Source organism: Solanum lycopersicum, chromosome 1 (assembly GCF_036512215.1).
Source record: "Solanum lycopersicum chromosome 1, SLM_r2.1".
In the NCBI taxonomy this organism is placed as follows: domain Eukaryota; kingdom Viridiplantae; phylum Streptophyta; class Magnoliopsida; order Solanales; family Solanaceae; genus Solanum; species Solanum lycopersicum.
In genome coordinates, this window is record NC_090800.1 from 74,063,742 (window position 1) to 74,082,541 (window position 18,800).

Genomic DNA, 18,800 nt, shown 5'->3' on the forward strand with positions numbered 1-18,800 from the left:
AATTATGCCATGTATCACTATTTAATATTTCATTAGAATAAAAAATATATATTTTTTAATTTTTAGATGACGAAAACACCAATATCTCAAAAATATTGTTATATTGTTTGCGAGTTGTACTTCACCAAAATAGTCTCCAATTATAGGCAGTTTATGCATGGTGTTTACGTCTATATCTCCACATCCGCCACGTTTTCATGTGTATATATGACACTCACGCTATACATATTGCTCTTCTCTGCAAAAATGAAAAACGAAAAATTAGAACAAAAATGAAGTTAGAGAGTGTTGTGGTTTCAGCAGCCATTAATTTTGGCTTAGCTATTTTCATTCTCTCTCTTTTTGCTTTACTCAAAAAACAACCCTTCTATGCTTCCATATATTATGCTCGCCGACTCTACTTAGGCCACCGGAACCTTCCGGATTCCGAGCACTCGGTTTTTACTTTCCGGCGATTGCTTCCGGAGATCGACTGGATTTTTCGTGCCGTTCGAGTTACGGAGGAGGAGATTCTACAGAATTGTGGACTTGATGTTCTCGTCTTCGTTAGGCTCTTCAAATTTGGGTGAGGAGTCGTAGTCTAATTTTATGAGTTTCTCTTTTTCTAGAAAATTAGTTCCAAATTGCTATATATGAATTTCTCTTGTTTCTCGAAAATTAGTTCCAAATTGCTATATATGAATTTCTCTGTTTCTGGAAAATTAGTTCCAAATTGCTACATATGAATTTCTGTTTCTGGAAAATTAGTTCCAAATTGCTACATATGTTTCTCTGTTTCTGGAAAATTAGTTCCAAATTGCTATATATGAATTTCTCTGTTTCTGGAAAATTAGTTCCAATTTGCTATATATGAATTGTTTTAATTACAGTATCAGTTTTCCTTATATCTTAATTACAGCCTTCTGTTTTGTTTTAGTTGATCCTCGAGGAGAAAAAAAAATAGAGACACACTAGTGATTAGGAGAAAAAAAGTATTGATTTAGAGGTTTATTGATAATGAAGATCATGCAGTGATTAGCAGCCCTTATTTTATAGTTCTCAACTCAGTTTATGTGTCCTAGTTTAATTGAGCTAGCTAGACTATAAACGGATTAAAAACTCACATTTCTGCTTGAAACCATTCTTCAGGATCAGATTCTTTCTTGTTTGTTCTATTGTTGGGCTTCTGGTACTTCTCCCGCTAAATTATACTGGGAGTACTGGACCAAATACGAGCTCTCATTCCATGGATGCTTTCACAATATCTAATATCAGCAGAGGTTCTGACAGGTTATGTTCTCGACACTTATTTCCTTGAGTTGATGCATATAACATGACTTACCTATGCTAAGTGTTATCTACAACTTGGTTTATCGGTCCTATGACCGGTTAATAATTCACATTTTACAGAGACTTTTAGGTCTTGAATGCTAAGTTGCTAATACAAATGCTGAGTTCATTTCTTGTTACAAAATCTGGACAGCTGTTGCATATTGTTGTTTAGATTCTGAAATGACATTACAATCCAGATGTGCTTTGAAAGAGTCCTGTTTGAATTTTTATTCCTAAAAGTTATGAAGTTTAATTAATGCAAGAATGGGAAGCAGTAAGGTTGGTATTACTGAGGTAGGGAGCTCCCTATTGTGTTGTTGTCTTGTCTGAAAGACTTCAAACAAGAACCTTAAGGAGATACCTGTCAGTGGGGAATGTCTTGCACAGTAATCTTAAACACCCCTTTTTGACTCTCATATACCAGGTACCTTCTCATAAGATGTCTGAATGTCCAGCAATGTGAACATATTTCAAGTTCATTTTGGCTATTGGGAATCGAAACAAATTTTTTAAGTTTGGAAGAGCAACCACAAAGCGACCTGGAGAAAGAGAATGAAGTGTACCAAAGCTATTAAAGAACCAACTCACTTGACTTTTTTTAAATGGTTTTAAGGAAGGAATCAGGAGTTAAGTTTTGTTCTCATTTTAGATTGAGAAGCATTTGACTGTCTAGATAAGGAGTTTATACTAGTTATTTTAAGGTAGAAACAAATATAAGTCTTGTAATTCATGTTTGCTTGACGAGCTCCAAAGTTGCAGCCCTAACCCTATAGGGGTGTCAAAGAAGATGGATTGGGCTAAACGTGGGGATTAAAATGGGTTGAATTAATAAACGAATTGAGTCATAATCCACCTGAAGTTTCTTTGAGTCAAACATGTGTGGGTTACATTGGGCTAAACATTGTCTCATAAGCCAACCCGTGCAACTTGTAATCATTTTTCATTTGTTTGTTTGTTCTTCTAGTATTTGCTTACCTACCAAATTAAACTTACTAAAGCCTTTTCTTTTATTTCTTATGACTATCGAACAAAATAAACTTTGTTTTTAATGGATTAAAACTGACTGGATATGCAGATTGAAGTGGATGCTTTTAGATGGGTTAACTTTAGCTATGCCTAAAATGAACTGCCAATGAATATAGCCGATTCGGGAGGTTGGACGTATTGTATCCTCATGGGCTAGAATTGACACCTCTACCAGTGCCTAAACCAGAATTATTGGATTCAAGTCGAGGTTGACTCCAATCCTTAAATTAAGAAACAGCTACCTAGTACATTTTGATGTTTTCGAGTCTCAAATGCTTTGTAAGCAATAGTTTCTACAAGTAGGAAAATGTTTTCTCCTAATTTCTTTGGTTCTTGAATCTTCTAAAACTCAATTTCTAAACTTGCTCACAGCTTTCAAGCTATATGTGTATAAAAGTAGTTAAAATGCTTTAGACCATGAATTGTGTGTATTGCTTGTTAGATGGTTAGATGAGGATTATGCCATAATACATCATCACTGTTAAAGAACTCGAAATAATAAGTCTTTAACAAACTAGAATACAGTGGCCTCTTATTTGAAGCTCCAAGAGTGGTGTTCATCAACTATAATTAATTTTTGTTAAGCTGTTAATCATAGTAAAGCTTCAGGATTAAGAAAGTACTGAGATATCAATAATGAAAAAACGAAAAAGAAAAACCAACCCCTTTCTGGTCTTTTTGTTTGATAAGGAAAATGGAGTTCGAATCCAAGACGTTGAAGCGCAACCCCCCCCCCCCCCCTCCATAGTCTTGTTGGGACTGTAAAATCTATGTATTATTAATTCTATTTCATTTACAAATTTTTCTTTGCACCAAAAAAGATGTACCTTCCGCAGAGTCCACCGAATACATGCTGGTATGGTTTCACTCCGCTGTCTTCCCTCTAATCCATTACAACATTGTGATAATTGAGCTGTAGCTTTGGGCATCACCTATCTAAGACCCAATATGTTCAGAAACTGCACATTCATGTTGCAGTGGATTAAAAAATATTACACTTTCTGTTCATTTCCACAGAAGTGACACCTCCTGCCCAAAATGATGCTTCTTCACTGAAGATTATCCTGTGTTGAACATGCCTTTCTGGCCACCGATTGTGATACAAGCCACTTTGAAGGGAGCACGCGTTTTCAGAATTGAATCCATGGTCACTGGTTGTTCTGAGTGCCAGCATGTGAATAACCTTTGTAGCATGAATTGACTGTAAAAATTTTTGTTACTATCTTTAGTTTAATGTTGTTCTATAAATTTTCTTGCTCTGTAATTAGTTGGTTAGATAGCATCAAATTTTATAGCCAATAGCCATCTTCATTTTTGTCTCTTGGTTGAATGCACTCTGTTACATGGTTAAATTATTGAGTTCCTTACAAAATGGACTCATTTAGCATTTATTCTGTTATTCACAGGCTTTGGGTGCATTTTTCTTTCTTGTGCTTCGTCTCGTGTTATGGAATGTACCTACTTTACAAGGTAATGGCTAGCTTGTACTCTTGAAGTCATGCTTTACACTGATTTGACCACTATGCTTCTTATCGCTGATAAGTTGTGATATTTGAAAATTTTTGCTGTCTTTAATGTGATTGCGTTGCCTTCAAAAGATATTGAGTGGAAAGAGAAAGATAGTCGGTCATTTCTGGTGCAGCCGAGAGTGTTATGTAAAAAGAACATCGTAGATGTAATGGTTTCATAACCTTCTTTTTTTAATTCAAATCCTCTTTTACAGTAATATACTGATATCAATCCGTGTTCTTAGGGATAATTTTGGAGACCTCCCCTCAGGTTTGGCTACATAACACTAACCTCGTGGTTCACAATATTATGTGTACTCCTTTATTTTGAATTTTTTGTAACAATTCTTATAACCCAATAATTATTAATATAAAAATTGATGATTGAACTAAATTCCCCTTCCTAGTATGATTTTGTTCAATTAATTCTGTAAACACACTTCAAACATTCATTTGACCGTGTTCCATATCATCCCCAACGATCCCACCACTGCCACTCTGAAATATCTCTCCGTCACTTTGCTCAACTCAGATCACATTTTCAACTTTGCCACTGGTTGATCTATTCCCTGTGAAGACATCCTTAAAAAAGTCCAATTATACTTGTCAATATTGCAGCTCCAGATCTCTGTTATGGAAGTTAAACCCTCATGGTAAAGATTCCCTTTCTATTATTTAAATTACTGAATAAGATCTATGTACCATTTTAAGCCAAAGAGTTCATGATTACTAGGCATATAAAAAGTTTGCCTTGTTATGTGGAGCAGCAAATCGGAAAGATGTACCAAGAAATCAAATTTTGATGCATAAATGTACCCCAAGTGCAAAGTAATTAAATTTATGTGATAACGAAACAATTCATTTAAAAGAACTTTTAAAATGGTTCTTACAAAATAATTAAACAAAAAAGTATATTATATTAATAAAATTATCTTGAAAGAGCTGCAAAAATTTCAAAATTAGGGAGGAAAGCGTAATATCGTGAACCACAAGGGAGGTTAATGTTATGGAGGTAAATTTGAGGGGAGGTCTCTGAAGTCAATTCTTATATTTTCCTATAGATTTTTCAGATGTATAGAAACGCTTCTAGTTGGCAACCTATCCTACTTGGAATTGTTTATATCTGTGATTTGGTGAAATCTTTCTTTATGGAAAAATAGTTACTGGGTCCTAAAATACTACTGTTACAACTTCATGTTTTTCTTGGGAGTTTCGCATGGATATAATTCATAAAGTTGTATACATTAAAATTTTCTGTATCATGTCCTCTTCAGGAGTACAATGACATTTTTATCAAAAGGATTCAGCAGATATGTAACAGAAGGTGCGAGCCTGAACAATTCACCATTCTGGTTCGAGAAATTCCATTTTGCAATGAGCACAAAATTCGTGGATGCAATGTAGACCACTTTTTTTCCAAACATCATCCATATTCATATCAGTCATTCGAAATCTTATATGATGGGAAGCATCTGGATAAGCTTCTAGTAAGGACAAATTATACTTTGGTGCATTCAAGTCATTTATTTTATTAATGAAAGCAGATTAACAGCCTGAAATTCGATTCCATTAGATAGTTGTGTATTGGTTCTTTATAAATAAGTTGCAGGCAGAAGTATTGCCTTTATTTCTTACTAGTTGTAATTTCTTTTATGACTTGTGTAGATGATATCTGCTATTCTGAAAATGGAAAAGTTTGTTGTTCTTTTCCAGCTTTCTTGGTCCTGCATGACTGAACAGTCAAATGCTCCTCTTTTCACTCTTCAGACAGTTGACACTTCACAGTACTGCAAGAATACAAAGTAGAGCAGCGGGATCTGTGTTTGATGTCCTGTCCAGCCAATATGAACTAGTTCACGTTATTTGTCACAATTATCTTGTCAAGTCTAGTCGCAACATCAAATTTGGAATGCTGGCATTAATTTAGTTGTACTGTATTACTGATAAATAATAAAATGTCACTCAGAATATTAAGTTAACTCTTATTAAGGATATGTCACTCATAGTATCATTTATATTCAGATATAGTCATATAACTCTGTGCTTCAGTGATTAGCAAAGATAAATAGTACTACATGGATTCTATGAGATTCCTTGAAGATGAGGGGTAAGGATAGAGAAAGTAGGTGGCTGCTTTCATGCGATAGATGTGAAAATCATATGTACCTCTAAGAATTTCTTTCCCCCGTGGTTCAATCTTTATACTTTTTACCCTCATCATGATACTGACAGATGGTATGGATCCTAGTGCCAGGCAAAGTCTCTCACCAAAAAGATTGAGGACCTGAGGCATCTTTCTTCTCTTAAGAAACATAGTAGATATGATGCTAAAATAGAGCAGCTGGAGGACATGCTTCAAACCCTTGGTCGTGAAATAAGACGTGTACAATGCAGAATTACGATTGAGCAGAAGGTTAGTATTCACTGCAAAAGTCTGATGGTAATGACAGTACTAAAGTTTAGAACGTTTTGCTAGCTTATTTTATTTTCTGCCTTTAAAATATACTTTCTGTGGTTCCCGGAAGCTCTTTTCTTCAGTCTGGTGGTTCCTACCCTCATAATATGCTGCCAAAGAAGTCCAGCCTAGCATAGTGATCTCTTAGCCCTTGTTGTTAGTTTATTAACTGGGGTAATATGTTAAGTCTGTGGATATATCTAAAAGAAAACTGTGTTAAAATATGTCATCCATGGAAGATAAGGAAAATTCTAGGGTTAACTTTGCATGTCTTATCGAGCATAAAAAATGAAAACAGAGAGGGGGAAAAGGAGATGGGACCCTGATAAATAAAGTATGATTTCTTTCCTGAGCTTGTGCTTCCAGGTTTCAGCTAAGAGTATCATAATTGCTGGTAATTCTTGCTGTTTGCTTTCATCAGAAATTGATGTCAATGATTGGATCACAATTTAAAAACACTATCTCAATTTCACTCAAGATCAGATGAACAATACGAACTAAGCTAATATAAAACACAATATAGGATCTAAATAGTGATACTAACTTTTTGGTTAAGGGTTAGTTGTGATTATGTTTACATTTAGGTCTGATGTACACCGAGGCATGGCGGAGCCACGTGTATTGAAGGGGCGTCAATTGACACCCCTTCATCAGAAAATTACATGGTATAACTAGGTAAAAAAAAAATCTTATGTATATATTATATATTGACTCTGTATGGCTTCTCTGTTGATTTACTACTTCACTCTTTGATACCTCTTAATAAAAGTCTTGGCTCCACCAATGCTGTGAGGAGTCTTTGTTATATGATTGAAGGCATAACTGTGAGAGTTGGAGAACTTCTGGTTTTAGAGAAGTCTTATATCGCCATACAGGACAAATTACTCAATGAAATGGTTTTGGATAGAAAGGAATGGATAACGATTTGCTCATGTCCCATCCAACTAGTTTGAGGCGAGGCATAGTTAGATTGATTGGTTAATATAAAAAGGGATTTGCTTGTTCAGGAAATTATTATCGCTTGCCACTTGTGAAGACGGGCCTGAAAACATTAGGAATGCACCAGTTTTTCTGTTACAATTTTGATCTCATATGAATTAGCCACCATGATGTGCCAACATTTTGAGGTATATGTCCATGTCATTTGGTGTATTTGCCTTCTTAGTAGGAATGAGGAAAATATTATCTATTGACGGCAATTATTGAGATCATTATGGAGGTCTAATGTAGTGCATGAGGATTGCTTGTGATCTTATGTCATGGAATGATTCCCTAATGTTATTTTAACAGTTGAACAATTGGTTTAATTTGACCATATTTTTATTGCTTAGGAATTGCCTGTGGCTTTTGTGACATTCAGTTCACGATGGGGCGCAGTTCTAGCTGCGCAATCTCAACAGCACACAAATCCACTCCTCTGGATCACTGAAATGGCTCCAGAACCGAGAGATGTGATCTGGCAAAATTTGGCAATTCAATATCGTCATTTGCCACTGTACAGGATAGTGATACTTGTTGCAGCATCACTACTTACCATCTTCTTTGTGTTACCAGTCACAGCTGTTCAGGGAATTGCCAAATATGAACGCCTGAAGAAATGGTTTCCTCCAGCGATGGCTGTGGACTTGATGTACATACTTCTTCTCTTAATCATTTCAGCCTTCTGATTTCTCGAACATAAAATGTTTCATGTTGTTATATCTCATACACTCCAAGCACAATTAGTATTTGAAGTCTTAACTTGTCGTGAAAAGAATGTGGTGGGGAAGAGAATATGAGGGTCAGCGCTGTTAAATTTTCTCTGTGAATTTGGCATCAGGTCCCAAAATCACTTAATTGGGAACTACATAAAAAGTACTTTCATAACTTCTGTTATCAAGAATATTTCAAATGTTGTTGTTTGATTCCCTGAACAGTTATGGAACAACATTTTTTTAAAAAAAATAGATGATAAAACACTGTACATTTGGGATGGGGGGAGTAGCTTGTGTCACATCAAAGTTCTTCCTTGCATCGACTCAGATCAGAAGACGCAATGGAGTTCTGGAAAAAATTGTCTTTGTTCTTTGGTGGCTCATTCGTTGTTGTTTATCTTATTCTTTTTTCTTTCCAAATCAGATAGATCGTTTTTTCTTTCCGCCTTTTGGTTTTTATTTTCTCTCTTTGTGGGGAGGGAGAGTTGAGGTGGAGTACGGGTTAGTAACTGAATCCTCCTAGGTACAGTTGTTTTTTAGTTGAAAACTTGTGTAGCACGTTGCTGATCTTCAATCCTTTTTAAATATTGTGGCAGACCGGGGTTAAGATCCATCGTCACAGGATATCTTCCTAGTGCCATTCTTAATGGTTTCATATACATTGTTCCATTTGCCATGATTGGGCTGGCAAGATTAGCTGGTTATATCTCACGGAGTAAGAAGGATTTAAATGCATGCAACATGGTGTTCTACTTCCTGGTAGGGAATGTATTTTTCTTAAGCTTGTTGTCAGGATCTTTACTAGATCAAATTGGCGAATCTTTCTCCCATCCCAAGGATATTCCCAACCGCCTTGCTAGTGCCGTCTCTGCTCAGGTGCAAAACATGTTCTCTCTCTTTTCATCTAATATCTTTTTTTATCATGTGTCAGAATATTGAATATCTGATCGGAAAAGAGGGATGGGAACACGTTTTCAGTTGATGCTTTAATTTTTACCTGACTGTAGCCTAATAAAGAACCTATAGGGCCTATCATAGTCTCTATATTTTACTTTACATGTAGATGATTAATCTTTGCATTTACTTTTCTTTCTGTCCTTTCAGGCAGATTTCTTCGTGACGTACATCCTGACAAATGGGCTGTCAGGATTCTCATTGGAGATACTTCAGCCAGGATTACTCCTATGGGATACTCTAAAATCTTACACATGGGACCGTGGAAAGAAGAAATGTCCTTATGTTTATTCACTACCTTATTATAGAATTGTCCCTTTTGTTGCTCTCTGCATGCTGATTGGGATTGTTTATGCGGTGGTCTCACCTTTGATTCTTCCATTTCTAGTAGGCTACTTCCTACTTGGATATGCGGTGTTCATCAACCAGGTGAAGTTTCTCTACATGAAATATTTGTGCGTTAAAGGACAATCTGTTTATAAGCCTGACCCATATGACTTTGTCCATATGTGTATGTGTAGTTGTACTTTCTTTGCTCTGAGGTAGATCTCTTTTACTGGTCAAAAGCTTGGATTAAACTGTGAACAACTTATGTAACATCTTCCTGTGTCCGAGGTCGTCTTCGATAATATGTTGTGCTACACCTGTTGGTGAATTTACGCATGATGCAAACCTACTGTAATATGTAAATAACATTTTAGATTAATTAAGGTGTTCATGTGTACTAATTCTTCAGATTTGTAGCAGATTTCTGTGCTTTACCTGCTAAAGTATACCTGCTCCACTGATACATACATACATGAAGCAGATCAACTTTTTGTGTTTTATAGGACTTCCTTTTCAAAACTATTACAAGCCCTAAATTTTCACTGTCTGCATTTTTCATTTTTTTTCATTTCGCGGAACGGTGGTAGTTCTTATTGTCAGTAACTAGTTTTCTTCTGTTTAAGGGGATTGCTTCAAGTTAAGTTTTCTTATTAGCTGTTATTACATTCGTCTCTTTACACCTCTTAAATTACATTGTTATCACCAGGGTTTAAGTATCCTGCTGATATAACGTATATATTTTATGGACTTTATCTGGTGCTTCTGTATTGCAGTTTAGCTCAGATATTTTAGAATAATTATGGAGGTAAAAGTATAATGAAATGTTCTTTGTGGTGCAGATTGAAGATGTGTATATAACTACATACGAGACATGTGGTCTGTATTGGCCATACATTCATCACTACATTATAGTTGCAATCATACTTATGCAAGTCACAATGATCGGTCTTTTTGGATTGAAAGCCAAGCCTTCAGCTTCGTTCTCCGTTATCCCTCTCATGGTCATCACTATTCTCTTTAACGAATATTGCAAGATTCGATTTCTTCCTACTTTCAACCAAGTTTCAGTTCAGGTAACTACTCTTTTTCATTGATACCTTCCAGAAACACACACACACACCCCCCCCCCCCCCTCTCAAAGGAGAACTCAAGGGAAGCCGCTGAAATTCACATAAAGAACACCACTGCGTATCCTATTCCATCTATTTCTCGCTGGAGCTTGTGGGAAGTTATGAGCTGATGTTATGGTATTTGTCATCAGGATGCCAAAAATAATGATGATCTTGACAAGAAGGATAGATTGGAGGAGGAGAATGTCCGGAAGGCTCTTGATGCTTATTCTCCTCCATGTCTGCGGCCTTTGGACCTCGGAATGGAAGGAACGAGTTCTACGAAGCCATTTCTATCTCCAACATAGAACACGTCATCTTTCTTCCTTTTCTCTTTTCCTCCCAGGTTTGCTCGTACTCTGATATTTTGTTAGGAGTGTTTGTCTCAACTTCTACTTGTCAAATTACACGACTTGAAAGTAGAGACATAAATTACACTACAACGGTCATCCTCGTTAAAGCGGCCATTTTAGAATTTTCTGTTTGATTATTTTTAATCAGATGGACAACGGATTCGTTTTTCTCTCTTTTATCGTTTTTCCAATACGTATCATAGTAGGTGTTTTTCAACACATTTTTTAGTTCACATGAACGTTTATATCAATCATAGCTTTACTTCAATCCAAGTTTATTTTTTAAATTTGTCAGGATAGTTTACTTAAAACACCCTAAGTTTATGTTTCAATATAACAAACACTCAACAACTAATAAAGTGTCCTAGTTTTGGTTCAAATTTTGTAGAAGTATTTATGTGCATTCTCAAGAGTTACACAAGTAGTAAGTTAATAGTATAAAATATGTCGTTTCTTTTAATTATATGTATTGAACTCAAATAGTAAGCGTGTGACATTTTATGGTTTATATGTTTACAATTAAAAGAGATTACACATCTTAGGTGGTCAGCTTAGTAACCTAACAGGCACTTTAATTAGGTGGTCAGCTTAGTAACCTAACAGGCACTCTAATTAGAATTTAAGGAGTTCAATCGATGAAAAACTTAATTCGGATGTCTAAATAAAATATTCTAATAAGTTCAAAGATCGATTATGTATTAAGCCTTTTTAAATAGCTTTATGATATACCAGTGAACAAATTCATAATAATGCCAATATTCTTCAGCTTGCATCCTTTTAACATATATCGTATGTCATAATTTTGTGTCATCATTTTGAATTAAAAAAGAGAACTAAAATGTAAGTCTAACAGGACGTATAGAACGACAGAGATTTTAACAACTTATTCAAATGTAATCATACGTTTCATTAAGTGAAATGATGCAATGAAGAAAAAAATATTGAATCCAAAAAATTGAAAGAGAACCCAAAAAAATACTAGGGTCATGTCATGTATTCCTATTTAATTCAGTATTATATATATATATATATATATATATATATATATATATATATATTGAGTTTATATTAAACCAACTTAATTTACGATGGTTGAACTATTTAATTTATTTTTATATGAACGCTCGGAGATTATAATTAACTGTTAGACGTTACACATTTAATCTATTTATATGTGAACATTCTGAGATTTTATACCAAATCAATACAATTTACGAGTAAAAATTATACGTTAATTAGTGATGGATGTGTTTTTAATTTTTATGTCTATCCAAACACATGACATTATAACAATATTATTGATATGCGACTTGCTTTTTTTACCTAGTAGGTTTCTCTGCATTCATTTGAACCATTCTTCATCTATCATTATCACTTCCTTTGAGGACCAAGGCAACTCGCAGTCAAAATTTTGAAAGTAATATTAGTATTCTTTTTGTTTGGTTATCTGGAAATTAAATTGGCCGAATGAACATGGGTAAATCAAATCTAGAATATTGCATTACCTTAATCAATACGGCACACTCAAGAAGGTACAAACAATAGGATACATTGATCGATGACAACGAAAGAGCAAAACACAAACAGTAAAGACCATATGCGCAAGGCAAGTAAAATTCTGGAAGCCGCGAGATCAGTTGGATGGAGGAGGTGAAAGCGTTAGGAGTGTTTGGAAATGATGGCATGTTGGGCAGAGGAATATTGGCAGGCAATGGAGGCAGAGTCATTTTCGGAACAGAGGGAAACGTAGGCAACGATGCAACACTTGGCAATGGTGGCAATGTGACTGCTGTGGGCATGTTTGGAATAGCAGGGAATTGTGGCACTGTAGGCTGAGGCAACGAGGGGATTGTAGGCAAGTTGGGAAGTTGAAGTAGGCTACGAGCAGCATGACTTGTCGTCATGCTTGATATGAACAACAATGCTATGATCAATAAGAGGACTGATCCATTGTTGAAAGCAGCCATTGTGTCAATTTGACAAATATTACTTTGCTTCAAGGAAATGAAGAAATTGAAGTTGTGTTTTAATTTGAGTGGAGATTGATCATTTAGTAAAAGGCTATATAGAGAGAGAGTTATTGATAGACTATAGATACTTAATTGTCAGATCAACTTCCTAGATGTTTTTCTATATCATAATGTCTGAACCAGTTTTCACGTATCTACCAACCAACAACAAATATCAAGTAACACAGTCCATCAATGCTAGAACAGATGGAAAGAATCTCCTAATATTTTTGTCTCCGCTGGAAATGATGTCACTGACAGAGAATGGTATTAGTTTTTTCCAAAAAGAAATGATTTAATCAATTTGAGTGAGTACCAAATATGGTTGATCCAAACTTCATCTGTGCATAACTACTTTCAGAAAACATCTCTATCAATAAAGATCAAATGAATATTCCTAAAAACAACATTTGGGAAGGTCAACTAACAACACAGTAATTAGAATTATAAGTCTAAGCTTTCTCACCAAATCCTAGTACCCCTCTCAAGAACTTTCCCTATATAAATATATACATATATATATATATATATCCTTCACTGAAGACAATCTCATCAAATCATATCAAAACACACTTTAACTTCCTTTTAATCAAAACAATCTAACAAATTAATCCTCTTATCGATGATGGCATTATTGGCCATATCAAGCATCACTACAAGTCATGCTGCTCGTAGCCTACTGCAACTTCCTAACTTGCCTATAATCCCTTCATTGCCTCAGCCGACAGTGCAAAAATTGCCCACTATACCAAACTTGCCAACAGCAGTCACATTGCCAAGTGTTGCATCGTTGCCAACACTTCCAACAGCTAATACACCTTTACCTTCTTTGCCAACATTGCCCTCTGTGCCTAAGATGACTCTGCCACCAATGCCTGCCAGCATTCCTCTACCCAACACGCCATCCCTTCCAAACATTCCCACAATTCCAAATATTATTCCTACAAATTCACCTCCTCCATCCAACTAAATACTAATCTCGCAGCTTCCAACCACATTATATTTACCTATGTACCCAATAGATCACTACCACATTTTATTTTTTTGCTTTTCCTTGGCATCTTAATCTTTATGTGTTCTTGACAATGTATTGTATCATATTATATTCTCCAAACTCTATACATTGATTGTCATTTGTGTTGATACAATGCAATGCCTACTACTAAATCATGTGAATATGTCCGATATAGTTTACACACGAGATATGATCAACCGTGTATTCTTTCATGCATATTTTGAACAAACTGAATCATAATTATAAACATGGGAAATCTAATTTATTTGAAAACCCTAATTAGAAAAAAGACACATTTAGGACACTTATTCAAGAACTAACCAAAACACAACATTCTTACAAGGTTTGATTGAATAGAAGTCAACTTAGATTTACAAAACTTGAGTGAAATAATGATTTCATAGTTCCAAATATCAAATATACATACCTAACAGACATGCTTGAAGTTGAGGAATCACTGAATCTAACTTCACACACCGATAATCTTAAGTTAGCAAATGTGTGTACCGATCAAACAATCGAGTCTAATTTTCAGGCATTGCAATCTTCCACCCCTAAGTTATGAAGTTAAAGACAAGCCAAGCCTCATACAATGAACCCAAATGTCTGAATTTGGCACTTTTTGTGCAGTTCAAACTTCATACATTCAACAAAGTTAATCTTCCAAGACCAAAGGTCTGAAAGTGGCAAGCCAAACTTAACTTCAAACTCAGTGTCTGAAGTTAGGATACTCTGTGTGCAATTGGAACAAAACTTAATTGACAATCTTCTAGCCCAATGGCAGGGAGGTTGGAAACTAGAAAACCCATTTCTAGTTTAAGCCAACAAAAAATTAGGGTTGGTCTACTACATTTACAGTGATCACCAACTAACTATCACAAGAACAATATCAATGAAGCAATTGTAAATTGAGCACAATATCAGCAGCAAGCAAGTAAATCTTGCAAACAAGAAAGCAAATTGGGAATTTGAAACTAACAATATCATAACACTGTAAAAGTTTTAGCAAAATAAAAACAGAGATGGCAAAAATTAACTAGAAACCTCCCAAAACCAAATATGGTCTTTAAGCAAAACACCGAAAGGACACTAACAAAAACATTAATTCAATTACCGTAAATGGTAATCCATAGTATTGAAGATTGAAATCAACGGTAAGATTTCTGGAACCTAGAACGAGCACCACGACCACCAAACTTCTTAGGCTCACAACGCCTAGGATCAGCAACAAGGAGAGTCCTATCATAGCGAATGAGAATATCCTTAATCTCCTTCTTCTGCTGCTCATCCACAAACTTCTGGTAAAACGCAACAAGTGCCTTTGCAATTGACTGACGGATAGCGTAGATCTGAGAAGTGTGACCACCTCCCTTCACACGGATACGCATGTCAACTCCGGCGAAACGATGACGTCCTAAGAGAAGGATTGGTTCAAAGGCCTTGTACCGGAGGATCTCCGGCTGAACAAGCTCGATTGGGACACCGTTAATCTTGATCAAACCACGCCCACGCTTGCAGTGAGTCACCGCCACTGCCGTCTTCTTCCTCCCGAAGCATTGGACGGATTCCACCGTAGCTGCGGCTGCTTCTTGCTTCTGCATTTTTGCTGATTCTCAGAGCGAAAACGGGAGAGTGAGAGGCTGAAGAGTGCGATTAGGGTTTATGAAGTAAAATAAATCTGGGCTTGTGAAAGCCCTTTTAATTTGGGCTTCCACGAAATACTTTATTGGCCCAACTCCAAAAAGACAACATGAACTTAAATGGAAAATTTACTAAAATACACTACTTTATTTTATTTAATTTCATTAATTTCCTATTGATATATTAAATTACAAAAATTCCTTTTAATTCCAAATGATACTAATTAAATTTTATACATTAAAATATTAAAAAGTTAGTTTACCTTAAGGTGCATAACAAGAAAGAAATTTTCTCAAGGAAAATCTTGGCCAAGAGTATTTCACTTAATTGTCCACATAATGCTTCTCTCCTCCCCTTCAGTAATTTCAACACAGTGTGCTCATTCAATCTGCCAAAAACATATCATCGCCACAATTATAATCTTGCAACCCCCAACCCATTACTTAACATTAAGCTAAATTTTGTGAATGACCTGTAATTGACACAAAGAGTACAAACGGAAGGTAATAAAACCTTAATATAAACATATTTAAATTTAATTTAACTAAAATTTAAGTATCAAATTTAAATTGTGAATTTGAGTATCTTTTTATTTGTTGGACATGAAATTTAATGTATCAAAGAAACATATTTAAATTTAATTTTTCGTTTATATATAGATTCAAATAGTATTTTGTAAGTATCACGTGATAGAATGATTGTTTGTTTTATTTTTACTTATATTTCGAATATATTAAGGTATCAAATAATAGAATATGTGTATAAAAATTTAAGTATCTAATTTAAATTGTGAATTTGAGTATCTTTTCATGTGTTGGACATGAAATTTAATGTATCAAAGAAATAGATTTTAAATTTAATATTTCGTTTATATATATAGTTTCAATTAGTATTTTGTAAGTATCATGTTAAACTGTTTATTTATATTTTAGTATAAGATGAATTGTATTAAGTATCTTTTTAATCTTATCATGATTTTTGAATAAATTTGTTAGTATGTTCAATTAATTTTATTAAGTATCATTTTTTTGATGCTCATGATAGAATGATTCTTTGTGTTATTTTTACTTATATTTCGTATATATTAAGGTATCAAATAATAGTATATGTGTATCATACTGTCATACATCTGTTATTCAAGTATCATATTTATATGAGTTATTGATAAGTATATAAAAATTTAAGTATCTAATTTAAATTGTGAATTTTTGAGTATATTTTTATGTGTTGGACATGAAATTTAATGTATCAAAGAAATATATTTAAATTTAATATTTCGTTTATATATAGTTTCAAATAATATTTGTAAGTGTCATGTTAACCTGTTTATTTATATTTAGAATCAGCATTAGGCAATTTTTAGTACAACTTAAAACATTAATATTATTATATGCGCTCAATACTTTATAAACTTTTTATATATTTTACAATTTAATAAAATTTTATTTGTTTTATTGCAGAATATGAATTACGTCATTAAACATATTCCAACTAATGCATTAAAGTTTGGTCCAATATACAACATGATTTAAAGTAGTACTTTGGAAACAGTTTTCACGGTAAAATGGTTTCAAAATTGACATAAATAAATGGAAGGAAAATCATTAAATTAAATGATGATTTAATGCAGTAATTTCTGAAGCAATTTTCACAGTAAATTAGTTACAAGATTAACATAAATCAAGTGAAGGGAAATCAGTTACCCTTGATTTTAGCTATAACAGTTATAGAAAAATAAAAAAAAATATTCGGTCATTTATATTTTAGTATCATTTCTGTTTTATAAAGTATCTAGAATTTTTTAAAAAAGGGATTTTTGGTAAATATTAATTTTATAGGGATAGAATGTAATTTATCATTTACAGTATGTCATTTGCCTAATTTTTACAAATTAAATTAGGAAAAATTATATAAATTAATACATTTTTAAAAATAATTACTGATTTTAGCGATAATTTTTGTTTATCACCATTTATAGCATTGCTTTGTTAAATCTGTAATATGTATTAAAAGTGAACTATGTATGCAATATATATGAATTATAATTGTTTTTGAAATATATCAGGTTTGTTTGGTAAAAAATTGTCACATTATACTATAAATGTATTAAAATTTGTGATAGATGTATTATTCATCATTAAAGTTTGTATTATATGTGAATAATAAATTTTTATTTGTAATATGTATTAAATTTGTATTTTAAATGAATTAAAAGTGATCAAGTGAAAAAAAAATTATTGCTATAAATAGTAAATATTTTTTTTATTATAGTATACTCATATAAGTTTCCCTAATTAAATTTTTGCGCGAATTCTCTTTATTTCGTGAAATTTTTTTAATTTTTATCGTAGGTATTTGAAAGAGAAAAATTAGAGATCGGCTCAAAATATGAAGAACTGTGTAAATGATCCCCCTCCCCGAAATGGTTGAAAGGGCATAAACACTCGAATATAGGATTGTTGTAGGGCATAAACACTCGAATATAGGATTGTTGTTTAAGCTAAAGTTGATTGTTTAAAACTTTTTCTGTCGTTTTAATTTGTTTCACTTACCTCCCTCATATTTGCAATATAACGATTATCATCTTTATTTTAACTTTTTGATAACAATTTTTTTATTTTATTTGTTACTAATGAAAATGATAATACTTTGTAGATCATGATATTTTAATTAATTGTTGTTTTATTATTATCTCCTTTGAAGAGTTATTTGTTTCTTAGGAATATTAAAATGATATTTCCTTCAAAAATAAGAAACCGAAGTATAAAAAATTTTATGTTTGAAATTTAGCAAATTTCGAGCACCATTGTCTAAATTGTGGCCTTGCCAAAGCCAAATTCCAAATTTTGGATAGGTCAACTTTTATTTATTTATTTATATATATATATATATATATATAAAAGTTAAGACAGGGGACGGAGCTATGTGTAAGAAAGGGGGTGTCACGACATCTAGTGAACTTGATTGAAACTTCGTATGTATAAGATTTCATATATATAATGTACGATATATATTAAATTTGTCACCCTTTGTAACAATTAATGATATATTTTAAAAAGCTAATTAATTTTTTTAAAAAACTTACATATTTTAGCAAACATAACTATTCTATCTTTACAATTCCGCGATACTTTCAATAAATTTTAAAATAAAATAACATTTTTCTATTTTTATAGTAAATTTTTGCCCGCTTTTCTCCGCCTCTCACAATATTTTTCTTTTTAGACCCCTCCGCCCCTCCCTTAATCACCCTCACTTGAAAAAAGAGAGAAAATGTTGTCCAGATCTCCTCCTACAATCTTTTTCTTTCCAATCTTTTTTCTCTACTTTTTTCAACAATCGTATCATAAAATTAATTTTTATCTTGTAAAAAAAATATAGACTCAGATTAAATCAAA

General features: G+C 33.5%; 3 protein-coding genes across 4 annotated transcripts; 2 read left to right on the forward strand and 1 right to left on the reverse strand.

Moving 5' to 3' along the window:
* Positions 1 to 100: 100 nt before the first annotated feature.
* LOC101253620 (CSC1-like protein At3g54510) lies at positions 101 to 10,914 on the forward strand. Of its 2 annotated transcripts, XM_069299110.1 has the most exons (11): positions 256 to 565; positions 1,129 to 1,269; positions 2,387 to 2,545; positions 3,744 to 3,807; positions 5,120 to 5,332; positions 6,094 to 6,258; positions 7,632 to 7,930; positions 8,591 to 8,870; positions 9,099 to 9,377; positions 10,115 to 10,348; positions 10,537 to 10,914. In XM_069299110.1, the coding sequence occupies exons 4-11, from the start codon at positions 3,790 to 3,792 to the stop codon at positions 10,690 to 10,692; spliced, it is 1,644 nt and encodes a 547-aa protein (XP_069155211.1). In that variant the 5' UTR covers positions 256 to 565; positions 1,129 to 1,269; positions 2,387 to 2,545; positions 3,744 to 3,789; the 3' UTR covers positions 10,693 to 10,914. The 2 variants fall into 2 exon arrangements, with proteins under 2 accessions (XP_004229157.2, XP_069155211.1); XM_004229109.5 differs by lacking the exon at positions 2,387 to 2,545 and having other exon boundaries at positions 101 to 565.
* Positions 10,915 to 13,371: 2,457 nt separating this feature from the next.
* LOC112940685 (protein PELPK2-like) lies at positions 13,372 to 13,716 on the forward strand. The gene has a single exon (XM_026028946.1). The coding sequence runs from the start codon at positions 13,372 to 13,374 to the stop codon at positions 13,714 to 13,716; it is 345 nt and encodes a 114-aa protein (XP_025884731.1).
* Positions 13,717 to 14,721: 1,005 nt separating this feature from the next.
* Positions 14,722 to 15,503, reverse strand: LOC101253316 (small ribosomal subunit protein uS9). Its single transcript, XM_004229108.4, has one exon. The coding sequence runs from the start codon at positions 15,360 to 15,362 to the stop codon at positions 14,910 to 14,912; it is 453 nt and encodes a 150-aa protein (XP_004229156.1). The 5' UTR covers positions 15,363 to 15,503; the 3' UTR covers positions 14,722 to 14,909.
* Between the last annotated feature and the right edge of the window lie 3,297 nt (positions 15,504 to 18,800).

Coding starts and splice junctions, on each gene's coding strand:
- LOC101253620 (XM_004229109.5), top strand. CDS start 198: ATGTGTATATATGACACTCACGCTATACATATTGCTCTTCTCTGCAAA. Junction 5,333..6,093: donor AGCATCTGGATAAGCTTCTA/GTAAGGACAAAT, acceptor TATGGATCCTAG/TGCCAGGCAAAGTCTCTCAC. Junction 7,931..8,590: donor GCGATGGCTGTGGACTTGAT/GTACATACTTCT, acceptor ATATTGTGGCAG/ACCGGGGTTAAGATCCATCG.
- LOC112940685 (XM_026028946.1), top strand. CDS start 13,372: ATGGCATTATTGGCCATATCAAGCATCACTACAAGTCATGCTGCTCGT.
- LOC101253316 (XM_004229108.4), bottom strand. CDS start 15,362: ATGCAGAAGCAAGAAGCAGCCGCAGCTACGGTGGAATCCGTCCAATGC.